Source organism: Eulemur rufifrons, chromosome 6 (assembly GCF_041146395.1).
Source record: "Eulemur rufifrons isolate Redbay chromosome 6, OSU_ERuf_1, whole genome shotgun sequence".
NCBI lineage: Eukaryota > Metazoa > Chordata > Mammalia > Primates > Lemuridae > Eulemur > Eulemur rufifrons.
In genome coordinates this window covers 29,830,371-29,843,222 of record NC_090988.1, presented here as the reverse complement: position 1 = coordinate 29,843,222, position 12,852 = coordinate 29,830,371, and the positions used below count along the sequence as shown (strand labels likewise).

The window sequence follows — 12,852 nt, the reverse complement described above, 5'->3', positions numbered from 1 at the left end:
CAGTAGTGTCTCTTCTTGCAAAGAAAGTGGCATATCCTTTGGACATTAGACAGTATTGGTACCTTATTGAATCCTGTAGAGTTTGGTATCTTTCAGAGACCCCTATGTGAAACTCAATAATATGTGCCCTTTTTTGTACTTTGCTTTTCAGTAGAGGGTTTTTTAAAAACACAGGTTTGACATATGTTAGATCTAGGTACGTAGGATTTTCACATAGTGAAAGATTAGTTTTTTAAGAACACTTAATCTTGGATACATAAAAAAAAAACTAGATACATCATTGCCCTCAAGAAGCTTGTAATCTAATGGCAGAAACAGATATGAAAGTCCTTGCTTACAGTGATATCTGTTGCCAGTATGTTTAGATGCCACAAGGATGTGTGAAAATAGATGGTTAAAGTGGTAATTGCAATAAAGTATGAAATGTTTTATAATTAGTATAACTTTTCTGAATATGTTTGGCATAAAAGATAATAAAGTTGCAGAAGAGATAGAAATTCTTTTTTGAGGAAGTTACGTTGAAACTTTTTTAAATTAAATTTTTTCTTTTGAGATTATTGTAGATTCACATGCAGTTGTAAGAATTAATACAGAGAGACCACATGCACATTTTACCTGGTTTTCCCCAATGTTAACATCTGGCCAAATTACAGTACAACATCACAACCAGGTTATTGATATCAATATAGTTAAGTTATAGAACATTTTTATTACTATGGGATCTAGCATGTTGCCCTTTTGTAATCACTTCCACTTTTCTCCCACCCACTGGAAACCACCTTTATTTCTTTAATTTTGTCATTTGAAGAATGTTATTTTCACTCAACGTAATTCTCTGGAGATACTTGCAGATTGTTGTGTGTTTCAATATTTTGTTCCTTTTTATTGCTGAATATGTATTCCACTGTATGGATGTACCACTGTTTCTTTAACCATTCATCTATTGAAGGACATCTGGGTTGTTTTCAGTCTTTGGCTATTAGGAGTAAACCTGCTATAAATAGTCATGTACAGGTTTTTGTGTGAACATTTTTATTCCTCTAGGGTAAATGCTTACGAGTGCAATTGCAAGATTGTATGGTACTTGTACACTTAGTTTTTTAAGCAGCTGCCTAACTATTTTCTAGAGTGGCAATTTCTGCTCACCCTTGCCAGCATTTGGCATTGTCACTATTTTTCATATTAGCCATTCTGATAAGTGTGTATTGATATGTCATTATGGTTTTAATTTGCATTTTGCTAATGGCCAATGAAGTTCAACGTCTTTTCATGTACTTATTTGCGATCTGTATATTCTCTTTGGTGAAATGTCTCTTGTCTTTTGCCCATTTTGAATTGGATTATTTGGTTTTTTACTGTTGAGCTTTGAGGATATTTATATTAATATATTGTATTAATAGATACTAGTTTTTGTTGGATATATGGTTTGCAAATATATTCTCCCTCTTTGTAGCTTGTCTCTTCATCCTCTTAACAAGGTCTTTCAAAGATAAAAAGTTTTTAATTTTGTGAAGTCTAACCTATAAATTTTTCCTTTTAAGGATCTTTTAATGTAAAGTTTAAGGATTCTTTGTCTAGTCTTAGATCCTGAAGATTTTCTCCTGTGTTTTTTCCCAAAAGTTTTATCGTTTTGTGTTTTACATTTGAGTCAATGGTCCATTTTTACTTAACTTCTGTATAAGAAATGAGACTTAGGTCAAGATTCAATTTTTTTTACCTATGAATGTCCACTTGCTCCAGCACCATTTGTTGAAAAAGGCTGTCTTTCTGCCTGAATTGCTTTTCTACCTTTGTCAACAATTAGTAATGTGGTTCTATGTCTGAGTTCTCCATTCTGTTCCATTGATTTATGTGTCTGTCCTTTTGCCACCACACTGTTTTTATTACTGCAGCTATTATATAAGTCTTGAAATTGGATAGACTGATTCCTCCTATTTGTATAAGGTATATTTCTCTGAATTGTTTTAGCTATTTCAGTTCCTTTGCCTTTCCATATAAAGTTTAGAATAATCTTTTCCATATCTATTGTTGCTGGGATTTTGATAGGATTTGTACTAAATCTGTGTATTGGTTTGGGAAGAATTGACATCATTATTACGTTGAGTTTTCCAATTCTCTCCGTTTATTTAGTCTATTTAGATCTTCAGATTTCATCATTCAAATCCTGCACGTTTTGTTAAGTTTATATCTAAATTTTTAATTATTTAAAATGATTATAAGTGGTCAAACTGTCTTTTAAAGGATGAATATAGTAAGTGAAGGGTACTTCAGACAAGGGAAAAAGAATATGCAAAGAAACAGAGGCAGAGAAAGCTAGAGTGTATAGCACAGAGTCAGATAGGAGAGTCACCCGGTCAGTGCAAAGGGCCACCATTAGAAGATTTTCTTTCTTTTTTTTAAGGGAGTGGAGGAAAGCTATATGTGATATTGGAGTGGTTTGGCACAATCTGGTTTTGTTTTTGTATGTGTTACTCTAGTAACAGTGAGAATATACTTGAAGAGGTAGAGACTTATAGCAGGGATACAAGATAAGAGGCTACTGCGATAGTCCAGGTGAGAAATGATGAGACATAAAGATAATAATTTAATTTTTTGTATGTATTTGAATGTTTGTAAGCTTTTTGAGTGTCTTTTGGAAATCTACAGAGAGGTTGTAATCTTTGAGGGTAGGAATCATGTTTATCTTTTCAATACTTATCTCAAGCAGAAAGTACATTGGTTAAACACAAGTGCTCAAAAGATGTGTTTTTTTTTTTTTTTTGAGACAGAGTCTCACTTTGTTGCCCAGGCTAGAGTGAGTGCCATGGCGTCAGCCTAGCTCACAGCAACCGCAAACTCCTGGGCTCAAGCGATCCTATTGCCTCAGCCTCCCGAGTAGCTGGGACTATAGGCATGTGCCACCATGCCTGGCTAATTTTTTCTATATATATTTTTAGCTGTCCATATAATTTCTTTCTATTTTTAGTAGAGATGGGGTCTCACTCTTGCTCAGGCTGGTCTCGAACTCCTGAGCTCAAATGATCCGCCCACCTCGGCCTCCCAGAGTGCTAGGATTACAGGCGTGAGCCACCGCGCCCGGCCTCAAAAGATGTGTTGAATGAATGAATGCATGAATTATATGTCTATTAAAAATTGAAAGCATGGGACTAGCCTAGAGCTTAGGAGACTTGCTCTAGAGAGAAGTAGTGGATGAGTTTTTGTTATATAATTATATATATGTATATATAAATATGATAATTTAAGCCATAAAAAAGATTATATAAATAAAGGGGACTTTTTAGAATTAAAAAAATAGAAGGCCAAATTTGGATCCAGGGGAACATCAATATATAAGGGATAAGCAGAAAACTGAAAAGGAGTAGTGGTGTGTCTTGGTGAGTAAAGTCATGTAGATGCAAGGGAAAAACTTCAAGGAGATGCATAAAATTCATGTTGGACTAAAGACTGCAAAGAAGATTTGGATTTGGAGATTAGGGCTGCATTGTTGTTCCCAAATAAGAGTTTTAGTTTAGTGATCTCTACAGATAGAAAATAATGTAAGAAATGTGATGATGAAGGAAAGAAGAGGAAAATGAAGTAGCTTGGGTCTAGGGAAGGTAAGGTTGTTATGTTAGGAAAGTGTAGAGATGAGCATGTGACAAGGGGAATACTTGATGGAATAGTCTCCCAGAAGAGTTGGGAGGGGAAAGGTTCAATAGAATGGTGAATAGATTTTCCTTGTATGGCGGCAGGAACACTGCTATAGATAAGTGTAAGGGAAGTTTGGGGAATTTTTGTTTTTTAATTAAAAATTTGTTGTTAGTTTTTCTTTTATTTTAGAGTTCTTCATGGTACATCTATGTTTTTTCTCAAGTAGAGTTTTTAGATTTATTTGCCAATTTTATGTAAGTTATTTTTAATTTACAAATTTTATGTAGATTCTGAAGAAGGAGAAGGGAAATATAGGACAAACTGAGAATAAAAGGGGAAGAGTAGGAGGAAGGTAGAAGGAAGCCAGTTCATTTTGGAGAAAGAAACGAGGAGATGGAATATACACTAGGGATACCATCAGTCACTTCTTAGGTAGAGTTTGATATGCAGTTGAAAATTTCTGTATCTGACTTTCTAAGGCATGCTTTAAAGTAATTTGTTTTTCTTTCTGGGGATAATCTTATTTGGACTGATTAAGTTAATAATAATTTAGTAAGCTATGCATTTGTTGATTTTCCTATTAACAATGCATATAAAACAAAAATATCTTTTGTTTCTACAGATAGTTTCTATGTTACATGGGGAGCCCGACATAATTCAGGAGCAAGGACAGCCCCAGGGCAACCACTACCTCCACATGGAAAACCACTTGGAAAACTAAACTCAGCAGATCTCAAGGATGTTATTAAAAAGGTATAATGCAAATCATGAATTTGAATTAGGAATTGGTCATTTATTGTCATTTTAAAAATATTTATTGCAAATATTTTGAGTACATTGGGATGATCGATCATAGAATAGAAAAAACTTGTTCTTATCTTTTGGAATTTAGTCCATTGTGGCAGGAGTGACTAGTATACATGTACTTACATAGATATGTATAAAATTATTAAGATGCATTTTGAGAGAAGGTATCTGATTTTGGAAATATTAATGAGGCTTAATAATCAGGAAATCATCCTAGAGCAGTGGGTGTCAAACTTTAGTGGGCATTAGAATCACTTGGAGAACTGGAAAGTGTGCATATTCCTGAGTCCCATCTCTTGAGAATCAAATGCAGGCCTAGAGAGTCCACATTTCTAACAGACTCCCAGAGGATGTTGATGCCTCTGATCCACTAAAACTTTGAGAGTCCTAGAGATTGTCTTTTTTTTCTTTTTTAAATTTAGTTATAATAAAAAGAAGAAACAGTATTACATACGATTGCTTTAAAAATTAATATTTATATTGAAATTTAGTGTGAACTTTATATCAGAAAAAGTTTTTTCATGGTCTGGTAAACTGATTGATTTTCCTGGAACAGATATTGCAAAGTTTGGGAATGTTGAAAGTTTTTAAGCATCTGAAGTCTAAATATTGTTTCTCCCTTCCTGCGCTCTATTACTGAGATCTCCAATCCACTGTTAGGGACCAGGCGGCAGAGCACTGCCACTGCGCCCCTCTAACCCCCAGTCCTTGGAAAAATTGTCTTCCATGGAACTTAGGAATGGGGGTGGCTGGGGGTGTGGCCCACAGTAGGAGGTGGGTGGTGGGCTGCTTCCCCATCACTTGCATCACTGCCTGAGCTCTGCTTCCCCACCTTCCCCCTAGTCCGTGCAAAAATTATCTTTCATGGAACTGGTCCCTGGTGCTAAAAATGTTGGGGACCGCTGCCAAGGCATGGTATCTGTGTGGGCTTTTAATTTATTCCCTAGTGGTGCAAAAGAGCAAGCATTCACCAAAGATTTTTTTTAGGCATTAGTTTTCTAGCATTCTGAGGTTTTTTCATGGTCTGTATGCATTGTTCATAACAACTAATAAAATTTGAGAGATTTTAAAGTTTGTTTTTTTTTTTTTTTTTTGAGACAGAGTCTCGCTCTGTTGCCCGGGCTAGAGTGAGTGCCGTGGCATCAGCCTAGCTCACAGCAACCTCAAACTCCTGGGCTTAAGCGATCCTACTGCCTCAGCCTCCTGAGGAGCTGGGACTACAGGCATGTGCCACCATGCCCAGCTAATTTTTTCTATATATATTTTTAGTTGTCCATATAATTTCTTTCTATTTTTAGTAGAGACGGGGTCTCGCTCTTGCTCAGGCTGGTCTCGAACTCCTGACCTCAAGCGATCCACCCGCCTCGGCCTCCCAGAGTGCTAGGATTACAGGTGTGAGCCACCATGCCCGGCTGAGAGTTTAAAGTTTTTGTAATTAACTTACTATCTCACACTGCTTTTACTTAGTTATATTAATGTCCAAAATTTACTGATTTTTCGTGGGCCTTTGAACTTGTTTGACATCATACGAGTTTTTCCTTAGAGAGTACCAATAAAGCTGGATTACTACCTAAATAAAATATTGGGTGTGAGATGACATGCAGTCACTTCTTTTCTTGAATGTATCAAAATATAATATTTTAATCTAGATAAGTAACATTTTATTTTGTATTAGGGCTTATATTAGCTATAAAATATTCTTTGTGATTTTTTAAAAGGGTCTGATTCATTATGGACGAGATAACCAGAATTTAAATATTTTACTTTTCCAAGAAGTCCTGGAGTATATGTCTAGGATAGATAGAGTGCTGAGTTTCCCTGGAGGTTCACTGCTGTTAGCAGGACGCAGTGGTGTAGGCCGTCGGACCATCACTTCTTTAGTCAGCCATATGCACAGTGCAGTGCTGTTTTCTCCAAAGATTTCCAGAGGATACGAACTGAAGCAGTTCAAAAATGATCTCAAACATGTGAGTTGCTCACTATCTTTTGTTTTGTGATATTTAAAATCACATTAGTTATTATTCTAAACATCTTTTAAGACCTTTAGTTCTGCTGATATACAAGTCTTTATTTTAATTTTGGTTATTATTTTTCCTATGATTATTAGAAAATTGTATTTTTATTTATAGATAGGACAGAGATTCCTATTACGGTTTCTAGGACCCAGGTACCCAAGTTATGGCATGTTAAATGAACATGAATAATAAACAAAAGGAAGGAATTTACATAGGAAATATGTGGGTATATATAAAAAAGAACTTTCAGTTTTTACTTTAATGTCCTAGCTATAAAATAATTAAAATTTCCCCGAAATAGTATTTATTTATTTATTGTTTGGATTTACTTTCTAAACTATATGGCTAAAGTTTGCCTTTTAATTTTGATTACTCAAAGATAAATAAATAAATTCATGATAGTGATATACTTTACATCTAGAATGATGATTTTTAACTGTACCAAAAATACTTAAAGGTTACTGAAAATGTTTTCTTATTTTGTAGGTGCTACATCTTGCAGGAATTGAAGCACAGCAGGTAGTTTTACTTCTTGAGGATTACCAGTTTGTACATCCTACATTTTTGGAGATGATCAATAGCCTTCTGTCCTCAGGCAAGTGAATGGTTTCTATTTTAAAAAAATAAAAATAATGTAAAAATTATTTAAGTAAAATTATCTTGTATAAAATTTACTTTGAGAGAACTCTTGCCATAGTTCTTACTAAGGTGACATGAGGTAAACATGCTGATAGCAGGAGAATTGAGAAACTCCATTTTTATAAAACCAAAAATTAGGGAATTATATTAAAATTATTGTTAATATTGGATATTGATGAATATGCAGAAAAATCGGCCCTCTCATACCTCTGGTGTGTTGCTATCTGTTATAACCTTTGGGAAAGTTATGAACCAGTACTTATTAAAAATTATGCCTTACCTTTTGATTTAGCATTCTACTATCCATAGGAATTTAACCCACAGAAATAAAAGAACTAGTACGTAAGAGAATATGTAGTATAATTTGTAATCACAAAAAGTTTGATAGAACCTCTCTCTCTATCAGTAGTGGAATGGTTGTATAATTATGGCATGGCCTTAGTATGGATATATGAATACAGATATATTCCAGGTATATAAAATTCCACAGTATTATATACATTAGTGCTCATATTTCATGTATCTGGATTATATCTGTATTCATTAACCTAGAAAAATGCCCTTTCTTCTTCTTTAATTGAATAAAACAAATCAAGTAGTAAGTAATCTCATTTTTTAAAAGAAGAAATTAAAACTATTTTTATTTTTAAGGAAAAATGGAACTTGTAAGTACATTAAGTATACATTTGTATAATAGAAAACTATCTTTTGAAAGAGGCCTACATTAATCCAAACACTTGGTAGAAATTTATGGCTAGTGTGTGAGTTTTCTATATTTATGGAATTTTATGGATTGTAGAAATATTTACTGTTTTGTTTTTTCAAGATATTTATTGTTTGAAAATCATTACTTACATTTTGCCCCACTGACTTAACTGACTTCAGTCTTGTTCCCTCCCCACCAAGATACACCACCAAGCACTATGGATTTCTGTTCCCTAGCATTTCTCAATCCTAATTGTATATTAGAATCACCTGGAAAATTAGAAAAAAAACCTAAAAACTAATTCTTTGCTACCACCTTAAACCCATTAAATTAGAATCTTTGGATTCTTTGTGGGGGTGGCATTTGACCATTAAGGTTCCCTAATTGATTTTCCGCAAGCTGAGTTAAGAACCATTGCCTGATTCTTGAATAGCTCTTGGGCTTTACCTATTCTTCCATGGCTCCATCCCCAGCAAATTGTGGTGCTCTCCTGTTGTCTGTCGTGTCACCTGACATTCTTGGTGTTTTCCTGGAGAAGACATCTGCAAAATCCTATATTTCTTCCTTTTCTGAAGAATTTATGAAGTTTATTACAATCTCTTTATGAGTAAGCACTGTTAGTAGAAAGCTTCTTCACAGCCAAAGAAACTGTCATGAGAGCAAACAGACAATCTACAGAATGGGAAAAAATTTTCACATCCTACACATCCGATAAAGGGCTGATAACTAGAATCTATTTAGAACTCAGGAAAATCAGCAAGAAAAAAGTCAAACAACCCTATCAAAAAGTGGGCAAAGGACATGAACAGAAACTTTTCAAAAGAAGACAGAAGAATGGCCAACAAACGTATGAACAAATACTCAATATTTCTAATCATCAGGGAAATGCAAATCAAAACCACAATGAGATATCACTTATCTCCAGTGAGAATGACCTTTATCAATAAGTCCCGTAACAATAAATGTTGGCGTGGATGCGGAGAGATAGGAAAACTCATACACTGCTGGTGGGACTGCAAACTAGTGCAACCTCTGTGGAAAGCAATTTGGAGATACCTTAAACGGATACAAGTAGACCTACCATTTGATCCAGCAATCCCATTACTGAGTATTTACCCAAAAGAACAAAAGACATTCTATAAAAAAGACATCTGCACTCGAATGTTTTGTTTTTTGTTTTTGTTTTTTTTTTTTTTTTTTTGAGACAGAGTCTCACTCTGTTGCCCAGGCTAGAGTGAGTGCCGTGGCGTTAGCCTAGCTCACAGCAACCTCAAACTCCTGAGCGCAAGCGATCCTCCTGTCTCAGCCTCCCGAGTAGCTGGGACTACAGGCATGCGCCACCATGCCCGGCTAATTTTTTCTATATATATTTTTAACTGTCCATATAACTTCTTTCTATTTTTAGTAGAGATGGGGTCTCACTCTTGCTCAGGCTGGTCTCGAACTCCTGAGCTCAAACGATCCGCCCACCTCGGCCTCCCAGAGTGCTAGGATTACAGGCGTGAGCCACCGCGCCCAGCCTGCACTCGAATGTTTGTAGCAGCACAATTCACAATTGCAAAGATGTGGAAACAACCCAAGTGCCCTTCAATACATGAGTGGATTAATAAAATGTGGTATATGTGTACAATGGAGCACTACTCAGCTATAAGAAATAATGGTGATATAGCACCTCTTATATTTTCCTGGATAGAGCTGGAACCCATTCTACTAAGTGAAGTATCCCAAGAATGGAAAAACAAGCACCACTTGTACTCACCATCAAATTGGTTTCACTGATCATCACCTAAGAGCACATTTAGGAATAACATTAATCGGGTGTTGGGCAGATGTTGGGGGGGAAGGGGATGGGTGTGTACATACATAATGAGTGTGACGTGCACCGTCTGAGGGATGGACACTCTTGAAGCTCTGATTCGGGGGTGGGGATGGGGGCCAAGGGCAATATATGTAACCTAAACTTTTGTACCCCCATAATATGCTGAAAAAAAAAATAAAGTTGGGCAACAGTATTTTGTTCGGTACAAAATAAACCTGTTAAAAACTTTTCAATTGTATGGATGATTCCATTGTAGGGACTTGAGGAAAAGTTATATGAACACATGTTCAACTCAGTTTTTAATAAATATTTGTTTTGTATTATTCTAGGCTCTGAGGTGAAATAGTCTTTTCTTCACAATTTAACAGCTTTGGTTAAAGAAAACATTTAATTTATGTATATGATATCTACACATTAGTGCCCAAATGAGAAATACAGACTAGGACTGTCTAGGTAGGCAAGTGGTAGATCAATTTCTGTTAAATAGTTGTGGGGTAATGGCTTAGTGAAGATGGTAGTTCTAGAGCTGATTTAGAGTGTTTGTGGCCGTTTTATAGACTAACATCTTCTCATTTTTAAGAAACACACTCCTGCATATTGCTTAAGTTGCCACTAGATGGAGACCTTGTTCATTGTGGCTGACAAACTGATAGACCATATACAGGGTTTTTATTTTTTAATTGTGAGAGCAAACATCTAGATAAGTCTTAACTCAATAATTACTGTTTTAAGATAAATTCATCTTTATTGTCAAGATATAACTGCAAAAATCACAAGTAAAGTTAAATTTTGACAGTTTCTTTTCAGAGGAAGTATTCAGTAGGCCTTTGTTTTCTTTTTTCTATTTCAAATTCTTATTCCCAAAGTATGTAATATGTAAGTAGAGCTGGCATTCTTTGCTAAATTTAGGGAATCAACAGTATTTTGGCTTAGCTGAAATTTAAAGAAAGACATATAAAGGAGATTCATGTGTGCATACGTTTGAGTATGTACAAGCTTGGGGGATAAGGAATGGTCTAGTGCCTCTTAGGTGAACCTAAAGAAAAGTAGGAATCAGATTGTGATGAGGCCTATGTGAATGCAATGCTTTGGATGTATATCAAAGGAAGTTTCACTTAATCTTATAGTTTTTTGTGAATTACAAATATATTGGTTTAATAAATACTTATTAAGAATCTTTTTGTGTAGGGCCAGGTTTTAAATACCAGATTTATAGTTCTGAATGAGACATGGTCCAGGCCTTCTATCAAATGTTTGTAGTCTTAATCAACTTTGATTTGCCTTTCATTATGTTATTGCACAGTAGCAGCCTATGGACTAGGTCTCCTGATTTCTAGTACAAGTTCATTTGTTCATTCATCTAACAAATATTTTTGTTCTAGATACTTAAGAATTTTCTAGGGTTAGATATTAATGCCATCAAATATTTGTCCTTTGGGAATTCAGAGCCTGATTGTGCAGGAGAGAAGAGTAATTAATTGTTATTAAATGATATGATAAATGCTAAACAGTGATAGGTTCAGACAGTATGTGAGAGAGCAAAGAGTGGTTTACTTAGCGTATGAGTAGTTGGGAAAGGCTTATGGGCATGGCAGTTGGCAAAGTAGCATCTTAAAGGATAAACAGCAATTTATTGGGAAGATAAGGGGCAAAGGAGGACCATAGGTATACATTCCAGGAAGAGAGAATATTTTGTTATCTTTATGGAACATGAAAGATTTGAGGCTAGAATACAAGGTCTAAGGAAGGGTGGGAGAACCTGTAAAGGCAGATAGATGGCTAGATTATGAGCTTTCTTGTGGCTTGCTTAGGAGTTTGAATTTTATCAAATAAAAGCTATGGCTGTAGATTTGTGAGTCAGATAGAGGTGATAGGGTTTGTGTATTTTTGGAAAGAAAGATTAAGAGCAGATTTTTAATACAAAAATTGAAAAAGCTTCATGTATTAAAAATATATTTTGAATTAGTGTAATTCAGCCAAAACTCAAAAGAAATACAATATTTTTTTCTATAGGTGAAGTTCCTGGACTCTATACTCTTGAAGAATTAGAGCCCTTGCTGTTGCCTCTTAAAAATCAAGCTTCACAAGATGGTTTTCTTGGACCAGTCTTCAATTACTTCACATATAGTAAGTGACATAGGATTCATTAATCAATTCAAACTCTGGTTCATGTGAAATAAATGCCATTTAATTTGCCTTATTTTCTCATTAGATTGCAAAGGTATCTTAAATTTGGATCCATTTGGTAATTTATACCTTTGTCTTTTTTGTGGAGCTTTTGGAAAGTAACACATAACTAGCCTATAGGCTGGCCTCTAATAAAAACAGTTTAGCAAAATTTTAGCAAAGGGTAATGATGAAAGTGTGATAATGTTCTCTGGAATATTTACTGTACTTCCTTTGTTTTCATGTGGTAAAATTAGTGCCACTGTAGTACCTTCTTCTTAGAGAGAACTATTGAACTATTGTTCCAGATGTTATAGTTTTTTTAAAAAAACTAAACCTTTTATTAATACAGAAACAGTTTTATATGCACTGTAGAAATCTAAAATTGAAATACGTAAAAGATGAGGCAATAATCACATCACATAGATATTACTACACTTATATCCTTCATAAATATCCTTTTGAATCTTTTTCTTAACGGGCACACACATACACATTTAAAGTACTTTTTAACCAAAATAAAAACCATACCATAATTTTTTTTAGCTTGTTCTTTTTAATAAACAGCTCCTAATATTCCATTTTAGAAAATTTTAATCTCATAAACCCAGACCATATATAGATTTCCCGATTCTATTATTATTATTATAATTTTCCATGATTATAATTTTCTTATTTTTTTAGGAATTCAGCAAAACTTGCATATTGTCTTGATAATGGATTCTGCAAATTTAAACTTTATAATAAACTGTGAGAGTAATCCAGCTTTGCATAAAAAATGCCAGGTGTTGTGGATGGAGGGTTGGTCAGATTGCAGTATGAAGAAAGTAAGTTTAACATTTAAATATTAAAATGAAAAAATAAGTACATTTTATTTTTGAAGTTACTGATTTTCACAACTTTTCTTTGGTGTTGGTTATAACACTACCTTAATTGTGGCACTGAACATCTCTTTATGTTTGAAAATATCTCTATTTTCTCTCCCCTGTTGTGTGGTAGTTTAGTTTAGTATAGAATTCTAGATTGAGGATTATGTTCTTAATTAAGGACCACAGAGATAATTATATTTT

The 12,852-nt window shown here is 34.5% G+C and overlaps 1 protein-coding gene across 2 annotated transcripts in view; it reads left to right on the top strand.

Annotated features, from left to right (window-relative positions):
- DYNC2H1 (dynein cytoplasmic 2 heavy chain 1) overlaps positions 1 to 12,852 on the top strand; it is a 285,364-nt gene that overhangs the window by 73,638 nt on the left and 198,874 nt on the right. For both annotated transcript variants that reach the window (XM_069469002.1, XM_069469003.1), the window contains exons 48-52: positions 4,253 to 4,383; positions 6,156 to 6,404; positions 6,939 to 7,047; positions 11,630 to 11,743; positions 12,467 to 12,609. In XM_069469002.1, coding sequence (XP_069325103.1) covers positions 4,253 to 4,383; positions 6,156 to 6,404; positions 6,939 to 7,047; positions 11,630 to 11,743; positions 12,467 to 12,609 — 746 coding nt within the window. The remainder of the gene's footprint in view (positions 1 to 4,252; positions 4,384 to 6,155; positions 6,405 to 6,938; positions 7,048 to 11,629; positions 11,744 to 12,466; positions 12,610 to 12,852) is intronic.